General features: G+C 34.9%; 1 protein-coding gene across 4 annotated transcripts in view; it reads left to right on the top strand.

The window, feature by feature from the left end:
* UBE2W (ubiquitin conjugating enzyme E2 W) overlaps positions 1-19,782 on the top strand; it is a 115,017-nt gene that overhangs the window by 15,735 nt on the left and 79,500 nt on the right. For all 4 annotated transcript variants that reach the window (XM_064480885.1, XM_064480886.1, XM_064480887.1 and 1 more), the window contains exons 2-4: positions 5,667-5,758; positions 9,870-9,972; positions 17,075-17,230. In XM_064480885.1, the coding sequence (XP_064336955.1) occupies positions 5,667-5,758; positions 9,870-9,972; positions 17,075-17,230 (351 nt within the window). The remainder of the gene's footprint in view (positions 1-5,666; positions 5,759-9,869; positions 9,973-17,074; positions 17,231-19,782) is intronic.

Here is a 19,782-nt window from a genome sequence, read left to right as displayed (position 1 = left end):
TCTGTCATCATACAGAGATTTTACAATATTTTTGACTGTATTCCCCATGTTGTGCATTTCATCCCTGTGACTCATGTATTTTGTAACTGAAAGTTTTTTCCTTCTAACCTCCTTCACCTATTTCACTCTTCCTTCCCACCCCCTCCCCTCTGGCAACCACTTATTTGTTCTGTTTCTGTTTCTGTTATTTGTTCATTTGTTGTATTTTTTAGATTCCACATATAAATGAAATCATACAGTATTTGTTTTCTCTGTTTGACTTATTTCACTTAGCATAGTACCGTCCAAGTCTATCCACATTGTCACAAATGGCAAGATTTTATTCTTTTTTTTAGTTGCTGAGTACCCGTCTGGTTGTGTGTGTGTACCACATCCTCTTTATCAGTTCCTCTCTTGTTGGACGCTTAGGTTGTTTCCAAGTATGGAATGCTTCAGTGAACATAGGGATGCATATACCTTTTCATACTTAATTTTTTTTTTCAGTTTTATTAGGTAGAATTGTTACAGTTCGACTGCACATACACATTGTATTGCATGTAAATATATATACAGTATAAATTTTTATTGCATCAAGTATTGCATGCTATTGTCCTCTGAATAATTTCGCATTTGGCCTTTATTAATTTTTAAATTATCTTTCTAGATTTTTCAAAGAGAATTTGTTGCCTCAGTGGATAGAACTTGTATTCTTCCAAGATTTTTTTGCTTCTGACAGTTGCCTAGGGCATTACTTCCTTGACCACTTGATTAAATTCTTGCCTAAGGTTCTTAGCAGGAATTCAGATTCAGACCCTTGTGGGTGTCTGCTTGAGACTGTGACTGCTTCATAGGAGACTTTTTCCCTCTACCCATTCTGTTTTTATTTATTTTAATGGAGGTACTGGTGGTTGAACCCAGGACCTCATGCATGCTAGGCACACACTCTACCACTGAGCTATACTGCCCTCCCCCATAATCTAAACAGACACATTTCATTGTTGTCTCTTTCTTCATAGGATCTGTATTAGGTTTAAGAGTTTTACCACATTTATTTCAAAATTTTTGAGATTTAAAACTGTTACTCTTTGTATTTGTCCATTATATCTCATTTTCTGATCATGCCAAGGAAACGTGGCGTATTTGGACTCGGTTTAACATTATGGGTCTGTGCTTGGGCAGGTGTTGATGGGTTGAGTTGGGAGAAATGGAGCAGGGCTGATTAGTATATAGTGATTATAGTTTTTAAAGTGATTGTTCTTTAAATTGCTTTTACTCTTGTATGTAAACTGTGGTTTGAACTTTCCAAGGCTTTAAATCTCATAAGGCTAAGAGTAATAATATATGTGTCTGTTTTATGATGGTAACCTTTTTGTCTCTGTCCTCACACTTGACCTTTGATGTGAAGCAGCTATTATAGTGATTCTTGGGGAGGTGACATGGTGAAGAGGATATGTTAAGCTGCTGGGCAGCCTCTTCATATTACAGAAATACTGTCCTCCCACTCCTGTGGTAAGCCCAGGTCACAGGGGAGAGTACATCTCAGGAATGACCCCTCACATGTGTTGAAGTGGGAGAAGGTTTTAGGAACTGAACTAGTGTCACTGTTAAGTGCAGGTCACACATCATACATTGTATTGTGACATACTAGGGTGCCATTCAGTTTTTGGGTGTTTCTCAGTGTTAACATTGATAGTAGTTAATTGCACAATTTGTCAGTGGTTTTCTTAGCCAAGAAAAATAATAAATTACAGTGGATTCATATCACTTTGATTCATTTACATTCATGAGGAAGGAGAGACAGGGAGATACTGGCTGGACTATATAGAGCCATGGAGAGCCAGACCAGTTCTGAAAGTGTTTAATCATTTCTCTCATGGTATTAGAGATATCATAATCTTTCTTACTGATCCAGCCCACTTAGATCTCTTCAAAGAGCTCAAATTTCTGAGTTTTCCAGACTTGAGCCAACACATGATGGGGTCTAGATAGAGTTTTCAGGTTTACCCTAGACTTGTGATGCTTCAGAACATTTAGATTCTGGGCCTGGCCTTTTTGCCTCAGAGGACAGATGTCTGTATACTGCTATGCAAATTCTGGGAATAAAGTGCATATTTAAATAATACAGATTGAGATCATATATTATGGGATAGGTGTTAAATATTAAAAGAAGGATCATCTTAAGCATATTACATTTACTCAGAAACTTAATTTTTATTTATCAAGTAGTTCTAGCACTTAAGCATTAGGAAAATCAAACTTTTATTAATAGCATATCATAGGTTTTTAAATGTGCATTTTTTCATATTTAAGCATATCTGAAATCAAGATATGTGTTGTCAGTGGTGTGTCATTGTTTAATTGGCAACAGTTTTAGTTCCTAGTGTTACATAAAATCATAAGACTATGATTGATGGTGTGTCTTAGATTCAGAGAACCATGGTGGATAACATATGTAATTAGTTCTCCCCTACCTCTCTAATTTAGGGGCAGACATGGGTGGTATTTAGCTAGGGACCATTTGAACTCTTAATTGTCAGCCCCCTCAGCTCCCAAAGGTTTTGGGGTAGTTTTGCTTCTTTAGTTACAGTAGTTACCTTCTGTAGTTGTTTTCACCTCCAGTTATCTCAGTCTGAGGCTGCCATTTTCACCGCTGTCTGGGACAGCTGGTGTTGCTGTGATGGTCTAAAAAGCTGTGGTATCTCTGCTTTTGCGAGTGTTCTGCCCTAGTAGTGTCTCTCATCTGCTTTTGTAACACTTTGTCTTCAAAGTTAGGAGGCGAATGCCTCCTCATGTGATAGTAGCATTCTGTTGATAGATGCTACATGGTATGATCTCTAAACAGTTAACACTAGTTCTTCACATTCTTAGGTGAGTATGAGTTTTCATTTATTTTCACATCGAACTTCTTAAGTCTTTCTTTTCTTAGCTTCTGTGTTTATACTCAGGAAAGTTAGAACCAGTTTCTTAGAAGAGCCAGAGGACCCTTGAAGAAACTGATTGCTTACTTAAAGACACTTCCTGCCCTCTCTACTGAATTACTGTTCCAGGAAGGATGTATCTAAGAGTGAATTTCTTGTTTTTAGGAGCCAGCCATATACACTGACCTTCTACTCTTATCTTATTTAGTGAGTTTTATAAGTATATGGGTGAATTACCACTTTTATTAGTGGGTTTATTAAGTACTCATAACCCCCAAAATGTTAGTCCTGCTCTATCTGTTTATTGCAGGAGATGTGGATATGCAAGGTATTTTATTGCCTGGTAGCTGAAACAGTAAGAGACTGGCATGAATTGTCTAATGTAGTGACTCCACCTCCTCAGTTAAAAAACATGCTCTAGTGAATGTCTTGGATTCTGATCTGATACTGAAACTGAAATGAAGAAGTGGATGGTAGCCCCTCCTAATGGGCAGAGGTTGGAGCAGAGGTCCTGTATTAACCATCTATTGCTGTATGACAGATTACCCCCAAATTTAGTAATTTAAAAGAATAAACATTTATAATCCCATGTAATTCCACAGTCTGGAATCAGAAAGCTGGATGGTTCTGGCTTGAGTTTGCAGTCAAAATATTGGCCAGGGCTATAGTCATCTGAAAGCTTGGCCAGAATTGGAGATTCCAGATGGGAGATTCATCCAAATCATACATGATTATTGGCGGGAGGCCCTCACCTTACTGCATGGGCCTCTGAGTTGGGCTGTTCACAATATGGCAAGTGATTCTAGAGAGAATGGCCAAGAAGTAAATCATTATCTTTTATTACCTAATCTTGGGAGTGACATGCCATCATTTCTGCTGCATTCTGTTGGTCACACAGACCAGCTCTGGTACAGTGTGGGAGGAACTACACAAGGATGTGAATATTAGGAAGCAGTTACTTGGAGATTCTCTTGGGGTTTGGCTACCACAGACCTCTTCCTTTGTGGACATGTAGTGTCAGGGTGGGGAAAACATTTCTTTTTCTACACCACCCTTCACAAGTTATGTTCAGGAGTCCTTGGGATAATTACACCAATATAGTTCTTCTTAGCTTGCCTTTATATCATTCTTCAGTTGGTAACTATGCAAATTGACTTTCTTTTATACCTGGATTCAGTAACAAGGGCTGTCTTCCCTGTCTTAGTAAAGTTCTTAAGATCTGGAGGATTTCCACAGCAGTGTTTCCCAACATGTGATCACTGAAACAAGATTTTTCCAATATACCCTACACTGGGAAGAGTCTGTTACTTTTGGAAACCTGTATATTATCTTCCTCCCCTCAGAGAATCCTTGTGCAAGTTAGTATATCAGAAATCTCTGAGAATTCCAGCTTTTAAAGAAGTCTTTGTTGTCGTTGAACCCGTGTTTTTGAAAATTAACAGAATGCAAGTTTGTTAACATGTGTAAAACCCTCTTCTAATATAGACACTTATCACAAATGTATTTCTTAATTCAAACAAACTGTTTATGCAGCTTTATTTCTAGATTTTGAATAATTAAAATTTTTCTTAACTAATTTTTAATTTGTAATTTTGCATTTTAGGAGGCAGCTGCAGTCAGAAATTACAAATAGTTGATATTTTATTTTCATTGTTACTGGCAATTAAGATATTGCAAGATCTGAGGAAAATTTTTCATTTTTGACAATTTAGAGGGCCATTTATTAAAGTTGTTACATTGATTGTCAACAAAGAAGGGAGGCGTTTTCTAATCTGTAGTAGTGTTGGATGATGGTAGGCTTATTTAAAGGTGTTACGAATTGAAAAAAAATCTGGAAACATTGCTTTACTGATAGTAATATTTCATTGTCTATAAAAAGCAGAAACTAGCTATTAAGCAGAGAGTTGTTTGGAGTTCTGAACAGAAATTCATGCCTGTATGCTTCAATCTAAGAAAAGATGTTCATTAAGAATCTTAATTCATAAAGAATTTTAATAACATTCTGTTGGGTTTTAAACCCATACATTATGGGCTGCTGTGGTTTTTGTTTTGCTTTGTTGTATGCTGAAAAGGAATGTCCACTGTTGATAAGGGAAGAATTGAACAATAAAAGCTATACAAACAAGAAAGCAAATACATAGCCACTTGGGGGTATATAGTATGTGAAAAATAACTTTACATATCTTAGGCCCAAATATGTTATATTCTGGTATTGAAAGATTAGATTATCTGTGGATGATCCTATTTTAAGAAAATTAATAGGGGCTTTAAGTTGTAAACTAAAATTATTTGAACTTTTTCAAAAGGCTTTTTGCATGAAAGGTAATTTATATAGTTCTTCTGGAAAGCTTGTCTGCCTAAAATGATACATTATTTAAGGATTACGGAGACTTACGGTTTTTATAATTGAAAAGCATAAAGCAAGCATTACTAGAACTATTAGGAATTTATAATCAACATTGAGACCTTAATAACTTTAATGGAGTAGTTATGAAGTTTCATAGGTAGCTGTCTGTTCTTCATAAACACTTTACAGCATCAATGTTTACAAATATATTTAGAAATATTTTGACAGTGGATTGTGAGTTATAGAACAGGCAATTAAAAATTTGAGAATTAGGCATATAAAATATTTAGAAAATGTTAAGAAGCTTATAAAAGAAAAGGTGTGAGCATTTGGAGGAAATCTAATCAACGATTTCAGATGGTGTAACTAGAAGGATATTATGTTGTAAAAAGAAAGTATAAATTATTGATATTCTTTTCTAGAAACGACTACAGAAAGAACTGTTGGCTTTGCAAAATGACCCACCTCCCGGAATGACTTTAAATGAAAAAAGTGTTCAAAATTCAATTACACAGTAAGTGTTTAAATTTTAAACTATTTGTTTTTCTTTTATTATCAGTATAATGTATGAATACTCTTTTTTTTAAAACAATTATTTTTACATTTTATCCCATTCTCTTCCACCAAGAGGTAGATACAGTAAACAGATCTTTTTCTATGCATATATATACACAGTTTTGTTTTATGAAAGTTTCCTGCTAATGAGGCAGCATTTAAAAATTTTAGTCTGACTCTGTTATGAAATGGTCTTCATCTGTAATAGGGCAGTTTGGTATGAGGTTATTTATCAGATTTTTCAAAAACATATTTGAGGCTCTGAAGAGAATAATAGTCAAGAGCTATCCCCATTCCTGCCCCCTGAACATACTAGTTGCTTTCTTTACAGGAGAGTAGCTAAATGAATGTCAGTCTCTCAGAATTTTCATTTAATAGATAAGAAACTTTTCCATGAGGATTAAGAAGTGAGGGGTAGAAGGACACTGATTATTCTCTAATTCAGCTCCTTCCTCAGGAGTGGAGCAGGAGTCTCTTCTCAAACATGTGCCAAGGATAGAGAGATACAGGTACCCTCTTTTAAAAATGAGCATTTGAATTGGTTTGAAATTTTTTCAAGAGTTAACATCCTAAGATTTCACAACCCACTCCTTTGATTTAACAATTCTGTTAGACAAGACAATGTTCTAAAATAGGAAATTTTAAATTTTAAAATAATTGACTCACTCCTTTAAAAAAAAAAAATCTCCAAAAATGTAGAAGGGATAGAAGCCAGCAAGATACAAGTTACTATAGACTAACTTGTAGGACAAATAGAACAGGTCAAATGGTAATATTCTAGGTCCAGAGAGTGAAAGTAACCAAAATTCACACAACAGGGACATACTCATTTTCAGAAGAAACAATTTTGGCTAACCTTTGACTTTGACATTTGGATCAGTACTTAAGACAGGAGACAAGCTTTGAGAACAGGAATATGAAGAAAGGATATGTTGGTATTTGAACGGATATACTGATGTTTGAAAATGTAATATGGATCCCTAGCTCTGTTACTATCTCTTTAAAACATTTCTGGGTTCTTGATTGAGCAGTTATAGATTCACTGCAAAACTGAGCAGAAGGTACAGAGATTTCCCATACACCCTCTGCTCCCACACATTCCATAGCCTCTGTCTTTATCAACATCTCCCACCAGAGTGGTACATTTGTTACGACTGGTGACCCTGCACTGACATGTCATAATCACCCAAAGTCTATAACTTACATTACAGTTCACTCTTGGTGTTGTACATTCTATGAATTTGAACAAATGTGTAGTGACATGTATCATCATTATGGTGTCATACAGTATTTTGACTGCCCTAAAAATTCTCTGTGCTTCTCCATTCATCTTTCCCTTCACTCCCCACAAACCTCTGGCAACCACTCATCTTTTTACTATCTCCATAATTTTCCCTTTTCTAGAGTTTCATATAGTTGGGATGACACAGTATGTAGCCTTTTCAGATTGGCTTCTTTCACTTACTAATAAGCATTTAAGGTTCTTCCATGTCTTTTTATGGCTCTCAATTGACTTTTCATTTATTTAAAACAGATTTTGAAAATGGAGCACACATTTAGAGTGTCAAGAATTTGTTCTATATAATTAAACAAGTGACTGTTTTTGCTCTATATCATTAAACAAATGGATTATACTCCACTTTCATCTTTTCCCTTTCTCCTTTTGTTAACCTGCCATAGAATATTCTATGGCAGCAGCCCTATAGTTTTCAAGGAAATTGGTAACAATCGCTTCCACTTTCAGCCTTTTCTTTTTTGGGAGTGGGAAGAAACTACAGAACACAATGATTTATAAAAACTTAAAAGACTTTTATGTTTTTAAAAATAGAAACTTTTTATAGATAGTTCTACCACAAATTATAACTACCAAAATAATATCTTTGCTACAGAATAAACCTGTCATTTAGAGATTTTGTCAGGCAGGGATTTTTCTTTTAAAATAATTTATTGTAAGTGAACCACAAAGATTTTTATTATTTTTGGACCATCTTCCAAGATACAAAAATAATCTTACAAAAATCAGATCTTAAAAGAGTTGTTTGAATGGGATTATATGGGATGGAGATATGGGTAAGGAAGATGATGAAAGCACATTAAACTTTGTGGAAGACAGTTTGGTAGCATGTATTAACACCTTAAAAAATATGAGTATCATATTCTTTGACCTAATAAATCTCTATGCCATCCTAAGGTAGAAAGAGATACAGAAAGATTAATTTCTTTCTAAGGTAGGAGCAGAAACATAGAAAGATTAAAAGCTAATTAAACAGAGAAGTGGTTTCTCAATGTAGTACAGTGAGATGGCACACCTGGGTTATAGTCCATAGTTACCATGTAAGGCAAAAATTACTTGTAGACATTTTGATGATGGCCATTCTGACGGGTGTGAAGTGATACTTCATTGTAATTTTGATTTGCATTTCTCTATTAATTAGTGATGTGGAGAATCTTTTCATGTGCCTGTTGGCCATCTGTGTGTCGTCTTTGGAGAAATATCTCTTTAGGCCTTCTGCCCCTTTTTTTTTATCCCCTACTATTGAGCTGTGTGATCTGTTTGTATATTTTGGAAATTAAGCCCTGTTGGTCGTATCATTTGCAGATATTTTGTCCCAGTCCTTAGGTTGCTTTTTGTTTTGTTTACGGTTTCCTTTGCTATGCAAAAGCTTGTAAGTTTGATTAGGAGGAAGGACCTAGTTTTAAAGAGAATAGGTTTTCAGTTTTGTGTTTTTAAATGCAATTTTTGCATTGTATTAAATTCACTGTGTGTACTGTCTCTGATGTCAAGAATGTGCTAGTTTTTTTTTAATACGTAATGTCGTTTATCTTTTCCAACAACACTTTGAGGTGACTACCTTTTTTTTTTAAACTTTAACAGATAATTTTTTAAAATATCTATTTTACAGTAAAATACTTAAAACAGGAGAAGTTAAACAGCTTTCTCATGGCCATACAGCCAGTTGAGGGTCAGACCTGTTTAATTTTACTGTAAAATATTGCCTCTTGAATCTGTGGCCTTACCGTTTATTACCACATAAGTATTTAGCATGCATTCTGAAAATGAATAGCCATGCTCTTAAGGGTCTGTATGTGTTAATTGATAACTGTCAGAAAGTAGGGACATTTATTATTTTACATTACTCCTAAGTCCATAGTATGTGGGGTGCTGAATAGAACCCTAATACTGTAATCTTGTTCTTTTATTTCCCTTTATTTAAAATAATAAATTTTTATACTTGAAAAGTATGAGATGAAAGGAATTGTCCAAGTATACAATAATTTTAAGTGGCATAGCTATAATTAGGAACTCATTTTGTTTCTAAATTCTGCCCCGTCATCTTTGCCATAATAATCTCTATTTCTCTACCCCCACTTTTGTTTTAAAGGAACAAGAGATAGTATATAGAATATAATTATAAACAGATTTATACTTACGATTTGTTATATATGAAAACAGAGTAATGCCATAGAAATCTGTTTTGGGTTTTATTAAACAGTCAAAACATAATGAGAGACAAAGAAAAGGCCTTACAGAGCCTTGAGTAGCCATCAGAGTAAGTGGACTGATGTCAGTTTAGTTTCCTTTTTCCTGTTTAGCCTTCCCTAGCATACTGATGAGAAAATTGGTCTGACAGCTACAGTTTTCTGTAGTCATTGCTGATATCATCTTCTCTCATAGCTTCTAAAATAATTGATGTCAGAAAGGCAGTTGATTTGTTTGATATTATCTATAAAATCTTTTCCATCATTGTAGAGATAGTCTGAAAAAATAAGATAGTATAAATTAAAGGAAGAGTGCAGGCTTTGGTGTCAGCACACCAGAGTTGGGTTTTGCTTTTTTCAATTCTGGCCTAAAATTTGCCTCTTTCCTTTGCTAGCTGACTTTGATCTAGTTATTTAACCCTAGAATGTCAGAGCGGGGAATAGGGCCTACTATTGTAACTATTGGGAGGGTGAACGTGAATGACTCCTGTCCCACTGCCTGCTGTAGTGGAATTCTCGACTGTCTTTTTTCTCCTGCTCACCCCAATCCTTTTTAACTGAAGTTTATTTATTTATTTTTTCTATTCTAGGTGGATTGTAGACATGGAAGGTGCACCAGGTACCTTATATGAAGGGGAAAAATTTCAACTTCTATTTAAGTTTAGTAGTCGATATCCTTTTGACTCTCCTCAGGTAACTGCCTTGCTTTTAAGAAATTTTTAGATTTATAGAAAAATGCTAAATTAGTGATTTTTGACTAAGTAAAAACTTATAAAAGAAATTCATTATAATTATGTGAATAGATTTATTCCTTTATCTTACATGTAGTATAATCAAGATCATATGAACATTCTGCTTTATTGAGATTATGGCTTTGCTTTTGTACTTCCAGGAACTTAAAGTCTGTTTCTTATCCATATGTGTTAAGCAGAAAAAAGATATGGAAAGCTAACCCAGGCCCATGGGTTGTGGGAGGACTTAGCATTTTGGAATAACTGGAGGCACATTTTCTAGATAAGATGATGATAGAATGACATCGTGCAGAGGCAGGTGCTTTGTTAGATGTAGCACTTCTTTGATTTCCATTGGCATGCTATCTTTTGCAGCCTTTTGCAACTACAAGGGCAGTATATATTAAAAGACATTAACTATCTAGACTTCAGCCCCGAATCTGATCATTATAATTTGAGGGACAGTCAGTTTCGTTAATGGCTTAAAACTTGGATGAGGGATAACAGTGGTAAAGGAACATTTTTGAGAACTGTTTAACTGTGGTGAATGATTAATCTTTGGAGGTTAGAGAACAGGAGACTCTAGGATGAATTCCAGATTTCTGGCTTGGTAAGATGGGTAAATGAGTTACTAGTAGCAAAATGATAAGACTTAATGCCCAACTCTTTGTAGCATTTCTGGGTAATGTGGTATTCTGGATAATCAAATTTCTCAAATAACCTAAAATTCAACTTGTTAGGTGCTAAAATATGCCACTTTTGAGGAAAATCATATTTCATTATTGTTTTAAGTAGAGTATACCAAAAAGCTTAATCTTCTCTTGGCTTTGTAGAAGTACAGATGGAAGTCAGTTATTGTATTGTGCTACAGATAAAGAGAATTGTTTTAAAGCATAGAATTAAATGGAAACTGACTCCCCGAGTTCTGAAGTTTTCATGTGAGCAGAAAATTAAGATATTGGGGGCTCATTTTTATCATAAAATAAGGTGAAGAGGTATATATTACTGTGACCTCTAGGCCTCCATGATCTGTAGACTCTAATCATAAACCAAAGCAAATGTCTTCCTTCTCTCCAGGAAGTGATCTTCACTTTCTTTTGTTGCCTTCTGGTTTATCAGCATCATTTCTGACTGTTACTGCTGGAAGTCAGTAGGGTTTCAGGACCCGCTTGTCACCTTCCACCTGCTCTTCCACGTCACTTCAGCTGAGCTTGTTGAAGGCCTGTGAAGGAAGAACACGACTCACCAACTCAGAAACTCTGTGTTAGGGAATGTTGAAGGCTTGCTCTGGGAACTCACATTTTTCATCAGAGGAAAATAATATTTCAGTAAACATGAAACCAAGTCAAAAGTGTTCTCTAAGCTCTTCTGAGTTTTTAATTCTAAATCAAATGTCAAATTTAAGCATCATTTGAATTTCATCTTTAATATTTCTATAAGTTAGAAACTGACTTTGTAAGCTAATTCTATCATCTTATCTCATATTCTTTTTTATTCTCCTTCCCTGGTTTTACTCCTGCTTGCTCGCCTGATTTTGGTGTCCTCCAGTTTCTTTATTCAGTGCTCCCTTATTCTTCTCACTCTTTAAAGTCTTTGACCATCTTAAATTGCTGACTCCACGATCTACAGCTCCATGCACAATCTCTTCTTTCTGAGGTTTAATTTCACAGCCTTGCTGAAAGTCTCTACTGGCATACCTCCAGATGCCCCAAATTTAACACATCTACACTCAATCTTTTCTAATAACAAAATAAAACAAAGAAAAAAGAATTTTTTTTCTTGGGTTACTGTCGACCCATCTGCTCATGTTAAATTTCTTTCCTTCCCCTCACTCTCAGATACTTTCACAGACTGAAGTCAGTCCACCTGTTTTTTTATTTTACTGTCAGTGCTGTGGTCCCAAGTTTTTAGCTTTCATTTTGACTATTACAAAATAACCTCTAGTTCTTTACACTCCTGGCCATCCTTTCACAAGTGAATTTCACAAATCTATTAGATTTCGCTGAAGGCACATTACTTCATTGATTTTCACATATACACCAGCCACCACCACCCAGCCTGCCTCGGTAAATCCTCTGATGGTTCTTATTTCCTGTGGAGTCAAATCTAAAAACTCTTTAGCTTATTTAGCATTCAAGTCCCTTTAAGGTCAAGTCTGAACTTAACCCTTTCAGCCACACATTGCCTCCATGCCTTCTATTATATAGTTTAATATTTGCATCATACTTTTTAATGTAACTTTCATTCTGATTTTGTCTTGTAACAGTTCTTAATGAAGTGGTTCGTGGAGGTGAATTCATCCTGTTATGTGAGGAAATTGAAGCTTATAGAAAGTGAAGTGTCTTGTTTCTGGTTTAAAATCTAGCCACTAGAGCAGTCAAGACTCAAACCCAAATCACTTCTTCCCCATACTGCCAATTAGGTGTAAGTTCCAGCATGGGGAAAATGCCTGTTTATCCATTAAGTAATGTTATCTCTGAAAGTGAAAGATCACATGTTGAATGATGTGGAAACTCTAGGGCAGTTGTTCCCATTTGGAATGTGAGGATTCCTTTTTAGTATCAGTTAATTTGTGGTCCCTCCCGTGTCAGAGAAGTTGTATATTCTAACATCTACGATTGAGGAAATGACAGAGCACTGTGAGTCCAGTAGTACTTCTAAATTATTTTTAAATTATATTAATCACATTATCTGTATGGTTATAAAATAATTAAAATGGGTCCAGTAATCAAAGCTTGATGTACATATAGATTTCAAGATTTTTCTGAGAAGTAAAACTTTCTGGAGGTCCATTGCTCTAGATAAGTGGCTGGAACCACTCTAGGACAGTAAAACTCCCCATTCACCAGAGATTTTATTTGATGAGAGATGGAAACATCGGCACTTGTTAGGTAATTAGTCTTTTATTTTCCTATGCAATAAGCAGTACTAAGTTTAGCACTACTTAAAAGAGTAGAATTTGGGGATATATCCCTAGAATAAATGAGCCTCACTGTGAAATTATTACTTTTGTATCTGTAAGTGAGATCTGTAAGACTATACATAAATTTATAGTTTGCTGTGGTTTTTTTTTTCCCCTGCTAGTTATAATTAATTTCTTATGTATCTCACTTTACAGTGAAAAAACTGGCTATGTAAAACCTGGTGTTTGGCCCAGTTATTTACTTAAAAAAGAACAAAAACAACAACAACAAAAAACTTTTTCAGTTATTATGAGAACAGAGAGGAGGCACCTTTCATCACTCTTTTCTACTGATGTGCACTCACCATCGGCCTTACAGAAAATGAAATTCTAAACAGTATATTCTATTTTCCTATGCTAGGGTACAGGCAAATGGTTAATTAAACGTGTATTGAGCATGAATTGTGTCCTTTAGAAATGGGAGAGAGCACAGAAATTAGAAAGGAATTGGGGCTGCCTTTAAAAAGCTGATAATCTGTTTAGTTTTGGGGTAGACATTTATTCATTCATTCTGTTGTAAATATTTACTAAGCATATGTCATAGGACAGACGCTTTACTAGGTGTTGGCAATTCTGTGGTGAACAAAATGCCCCTCCCCAAACTTCCTTATGTGGAGTTTGTATTCTTGTAGAAAGAGACAAAACAAAAAGTAAAATTTACACAGTATGGAGGATGGTGGAAAAAAGTAGAAAAGAGGAATGAGGGTGTTGCATTCGAACTGGGCTGATAAGAAGATGTGTGGAAATTTAGAGACATCTAAGGACTGCTTCTAATGCAGACTCAGAACTGGAGGTGTGGTTCATATGCACTAGATCTAAGATCCTGTTCTAAAATTGTGACTTTTTCCTTTAAATAGCTTATTCCTAAAAATATGTAATTCCTTTTTACTCAGTTGGGTTTATGCAATGGAGAACATGTGCAGTCTCTGGTTGCTAACTGTTTAATCTATATGACTAGTTTGAATCTGAATAAATTGTTTAAAAAATAAATTAACAGAGTTCTTTTGGTTTCAGATTCATTGTGTTCAGTTGTCACATCTGTTTTAGATAGTTTATCAGCTACTTGGGACTCAAAAAAGAAAAGTTATTTGAACTCTGGAAACAACTTAAAGCCTCTTTAATTTTTCAGAACCAACTTGGCTGCTTTAAAAATACTGAAATGTCCATTTCCTCCTTTGGCTTGTACTGCATATTAAATGAGGATAGTTAAAGGGTGTGACGTTGAAGAAATTCAGCCTTGGTGACTCTTCCATCACATGCAGAGAGAATCAGAATAGCAAAGTTTACATCAAAATTATCTACGCAAACACTTACCAGCCCTTTACATGAGTAAACTGTTGAAAAAAAGTTTTTTGTTGTATTTCAGGAATTCATCTCTGGCATGTAAACTCAGCCTTTCCATATTTAGATGAATTTCTAAAAGTCTGTATTTGGCGGTTCGGCCCTATGGGTTACTCTATACTGTGTGCAACAAATTAATTCCCCTGTTTTTGGTCGCTAGAAGTTTTAAGCTGCTGCATTTCCCCTGCATGCAGCAGGTTTAAAAGCCCCTGCCCCCCCACCTTAAAGTGTTATTGAGATCTGATTTATTTTTATTTCAATCCCCTCAAATTTCAAAACTGTTTTTGTCTTCTTGACTTCTGGCTCTCTTCTCTGCTCAGAGAACACCTGTTGCTTCTTCTGCAGGTGTCTGCCATGCCACCCAGTCTCTTCCTTTCTCTTCTCTCCTTTCCTTTTGGCTCATGGCCAAGAGATTTCATTTATAATCATTTCTCTCCAAGAATACTGCTTTTCTTCTGCTCTGTGAATTGGCTAGTCAAAGCATGTCATGATAACCTTTTGTTTGGCTGTCTGTGTATTTTCCTTGATGGTTGCCGATACATTGATTCGTTTTTGCCAAAGAAGATAGTTTGGAAGTTCGTACTTCTTGGCACTTTCAGAGCACTGTTCTACATGACTTGTTTAAAAAGAGACCTTACTGGAAAAGAAATAGCCTTTAAAAATACTTGTGGCCAGGGAATAAGCTCTCTTGGGCACTGCTTGTGTTCTTAAGGAAGATATCCTGCTAGTCAGGTGGCATTTTGGGCAAAATGAATACTCCACAGCAGATGCATATTCTGTGAGATTTGTAAATTCCCACTCTAGACATCCATGACACATTGTGGGAATATCAAATGCATATGATCTAATATATAGTTCATATTTATTAAAAATTAATTTAAAAATAATTGTGGATAGAGTCATGCAGCTGCTAGACCAATTAGGCAGTCATTTTCTTTTGCAGGGCAGCAGGTTTTTTTTTTTTTTTTTTAGCAAAAAGTGATAAAAAAGACACCAGCACTGATATAACTGAGATAAATTATGCTTTGAATGCAGTTGTGCCCAACTCTTTCAGGGGGTCTCCTGCAATTGGTCAGGACAAGCAACTTGATATCTCTTGTGTTAAGACTTTACTTTGAATTTTCAGCTTTACTTTAGCTCTTTGTTCATAGGAATGGAGAGTGGATGGCCAGAATTATAAAGGGAAAAAAAAATGCAGTGTGTAAAGTCATTCCTTTGAGAAAAACTTTCTCTTGGTATCTTACATTAGCTTCAGCCAAGGAAATGAGTCCCATATGTTAGTAGTATATTTGAAATTTTAGAGACTGCTGCTACTATGAAAGAATGCTTTGTTGAATGTAAATATTTGTAAATTGTAATAAAGTTATATCTGTAGCTAGATATTTAAAAATAAAAGGAAAACCTAGCTTATGGTGATTTCTCATAACATATTCCGTGTTAAAATATGGTGTACCTTATTCTGGCCACACTTATTTCACTTGCTCTATTTTCTGCTCTATAAAGGGCAGAAAAAGGGGTATGACTGGAGTAGTGTATTTTATTAATTTCTTGTTATCACTTCAGGTAGGGCTTCTCCTTACTGAGATTATGCTATATTCGAGCGTGAGGCAGTTTGCAGGGCTGAGATACACTGTAAGTCTGGTTTGGGAACTACTAGTTTATGTTGGATGAGTTTTATAAAAATGCCATCATACCTACTGAATCAGAATCTGTGAAGATGGGGCCCTTGAATTTGTATTTTTAGCCGTATCTTCAGGTGATTTTTTTTTTTTTTTAAGGCCAGGTCAGGAAATAGGAATTACCACTAAGCAATGTAATAAAAATGGTACATCTTACTGCAGTGTAAAGTTCACTTAAAGGGTTAATTTTTATATCAAATTTATATCAAATGATTTATTATGAACTGCCTTCAGGGTCAGACTTCTCTCTCTGACCTACTTTGGGCTATGCTTACGTTTTCCTCAGGATATATGACTTTACTCTCCCACCTATTCGGATGCTTAGGTAGATGTGTTTAAGAAACTGTACTATTGGGGTATTGAATATTAGGACAAAGGAAGGAAATAATAGATATATTACCTTTCAAAACAGTGCTGAGGCAAGATGGAGAAAGGGAAAAACTATTAGAAGAATTGAGTAAAAGAAAAAGCAGAGAAAAACAGCAAGTAATTGGGAGACTCACTAAACTTTTTTCTTTTTTTTTTTTAATCTGGGCACATAGATACTTGCTGATAAATAAGTAGTAATTTGTACCCACCATAATGCAATATGAGTTTAGGTGAGGTGGAACATACAGCAGCCATTTCCTTTTGCAGATAGCACCTTAGGTGATAATGTTGTTGTAGGTGGAAGGGGGTGCTCCTACCGCACGTAATTCGTATTGTCTTAAAATTGAATATTTGCATTTGAAATTTTAGTGTATTTGATTTCTGTATTCAGAGAACAATGAGTAAAATTTGAAAAAACATTTTTGTTTTTCACTAGTCTAAAAATAAATGATAATTTAGAAATTTTCTAAAGAAAATTTATGAAAAATAGCTGAATATAAAATAGATAATCTGGGGCTTTCCTCTACTACATGGTATTCGTACAGTGAAACTGGTACTTACTGAGTTGATGAGAATAAACTACAAGCAGTTATCTTGTTCCTGGCATTGATTTTGTTTGTTTTCAATTTGGTTTTTAAAATATTAACTTACATGGAGAATGTTTTTGGATAAACGGAACATTTGAGTGTTAATGGAATTTTGTTCTTTCTTAGGTCATGTTTACTGGTGAAAATATTCCCGTTCATCCTCATGTTTATAGCAATGGTCATATCTGTTTATCCATTCTAACAGAAGACTGGTCCCCAGCGCTCTCAGTCCAGTCAGTTTGTCTTAGCATTATTAGCATGCTTTCCAGCTGCAAAGAAAAGGTAGGACTTTACAGAATTATTCCAGGTAATATCTCTTCTTTTAGTTTAGGTACAGAAACTATATTAATATTTAATTTATTTGAAGGAAGGACTTAATGCTTTTTATTATGAAGTTATAAGGAATGTCATGTTTAGTAACAGATTGGAAAATAATTTGATAATAGAAATCAGACATTGTTTTATATTTCTTAAACAGGAAATTTCTGCAGATGTTCTTAAAGAGTCTGAATTTTATTTCCGTAAGCATGCACAGGACAAAAGTGTGCAAGAAACTACTGTTTCTAGATTTCACGTGGGAAAGCGCCAGGAACAAGCACTGTAGCTGCCTTCTCCCCTCTGCTGGCTCCCACCCTATCAGCCTCTTTTAGGGAATGTCCCAGGAACCAGAGCTTTCCTATCACAGAGACTAGTTTGAAGGAGGAGGACTAGATTAAGTAGAATTTTCAGGACTTTTCCCCTTGCTCTCTTTTACTGATCTTCAGATTCTGTGTCTGATGATGGAGAAAGGGGAGAAAGACCAGAAAGAAAAATCATGAGTTAAATTTAGAATACCCTTTTAAACTATTTAAACTCTGTCTGCATTTCTGGCCCTCTTCTCATTCTTGTTTGAGGGTTAGTGTAGCTCAGTATTCATGTATTTCTATGTTTTAAATCCTCTCTTCTCCAGGAGGGTGTCCTTTTTTATTACTTTTAAAGGAGAAACAAATTTACCTTAGAGAATAGGGAGCTGTGGGGTTATTTATTTTAGTGTTTTTTTTTCCCCCTGTATTCTCCAAATTGAACTTTTTTTTTTTATTAAATTAATATTTAGAGAACATCTAAGTTAGTACTTCATTTTTAAATGGTAGGTTATGTAGTTTTTGAAATACTCTAAGCCAGTGTTTGCAAGGTGAGTTTCTTGGAATGTTAGTTCTATAAGAGGTTTCTTGGTGTTAGGTTAAAAAAAATATTTTTTGTTCAAATAAGAATGGGAAACAATGGGTTAAAATTGTATATATTTTAAAAATTGTGACATAAGAGTCCTTAATGTACAATTTTATGTGCCACAAGAAGAAAAAAGAAACTTCTGGCAATTGAACTATGATATACCATTAGTTGAAAGACACGTATCCTCATTCAGAAATAGTTAAAAAAAAAAAAAAAGATATGTTTTAGATGAAACGGTACGTATTATCTAATGTTAGTATCACCTTTTAACTTGATTTTCCTCTTTGCTGTTAGCTTTTCTAAGCTGGATTTTAGGCTACACTTGAGCTTTTGTTAACCCCAAGGGCTTGGAGACAAGTCTTACTCATTTATTGCTTCCATACTTTACTGTTTCTCCATCTCCACTCCCAACTCACATACAGGTTTTAAACTTTTAGGTGTGGAACAGAGTAGTTTACAGTTACGAGGGCTTCTGTGTCCTTCTTAATATCTTAATATCTTTAGAAAGATGAGGCTGTAACTATAGGATTTAATAAGAGAAGTTAAGGTGAACATCAGTGGTGCCTGCACATGGCCCTTGCATGTGCTTTATGATCATTAGCTTTGTTTACATTTAAATGCAATGGTTTACTATTAAAAACTAGAAAATGATTGTGTTCTCTCTTTCAACCTTTTCTAACCCTCATCATTCCCCTCACCTTCTAGTTGTCTGCTGCTAGCGTTAGTTGCATAGTTAATGTAAGACTAATCATTCTATTTAAATTATTGATAAACTATATTATATGATAATCTGTAAATTGTAATTCAACCAAAATGATAATCTGGAAGTCAGAATTCTGGCAGCATTAGTTTAGTGAAATAAGGTAAAATTCAGATATTATTATGTACCTACTATGTGCTGTTGTTACTGTGCTAAGTACTAGGTTACTAAGATGAAGGGAAAACTTCCTTTGGCGTGGAGGGGAATCTAGCTCCATATAAGTTTTAAAAAGTCTTTCAAATATTTGCCAAAATCTCTTGTATTAAAACAAGTGAATTTTATTCTGTGGTAGACATAGTTCTGTGAGTTTCACTTTAATATTCAACTCTCTGAATACAAATTTTAATTTTACTATCGGCGTTATTTAGTCATAATTCTTTCATTCCAGTTTCCTTTTTCACAATCAAGAATGGTTCCCTAAGCTGGAGGCATTTAATTCCATCATGTTAGTATGTCAGGTTAAAGGTAATTTCTAATATTGAGACCAGGGGCCTTTCAGTAACCTACCCTTTATTCTCAGTGCCCTTGTAATAGAGATAGTCCAAACTTTCCAGCTTGTATTCCATTCCTAAAACAATTTGGGTGGTCCATCTTTTTGTATAGTTACTTTATTTTTTAACAACCGTATCTCCTTATCACTTAACAGTTTGCTTATATTCTTGACATAAGCAAATAGAATGAGTGTTATTTTTTTCTTTCTTACATTCTTTTTGAAATGTTGGATTCTAATAAATAGATAAATTGAGTTTATGACATCATTTGTTACAGTAGTAATAGTTTATCCTGCATGAACACAGGTTATGACTTTGCAGGACAAACAGCAGCAGATCATCTGTTCTTTGAAGTAGGCATGTAATTTCATGAT

Source organism: Camelus dromedarius, chromosome 30 (assembly GCF_036321535.1).
Source record: "Camelus dromedarius isolate mCamDro1 chromosome 30, mCamDro1.pat, whole genome shotgun sequence".
Classification (NCBI taxonomy): Eukaryota; Metazoa; Chordata; class Mammalia; order Artiodactyla; family Camelidae; genus Camelus; species Camelus dromedarius.
This window is presented reverse-complemented; position numbering and strand designations above follow the sequence as displayed.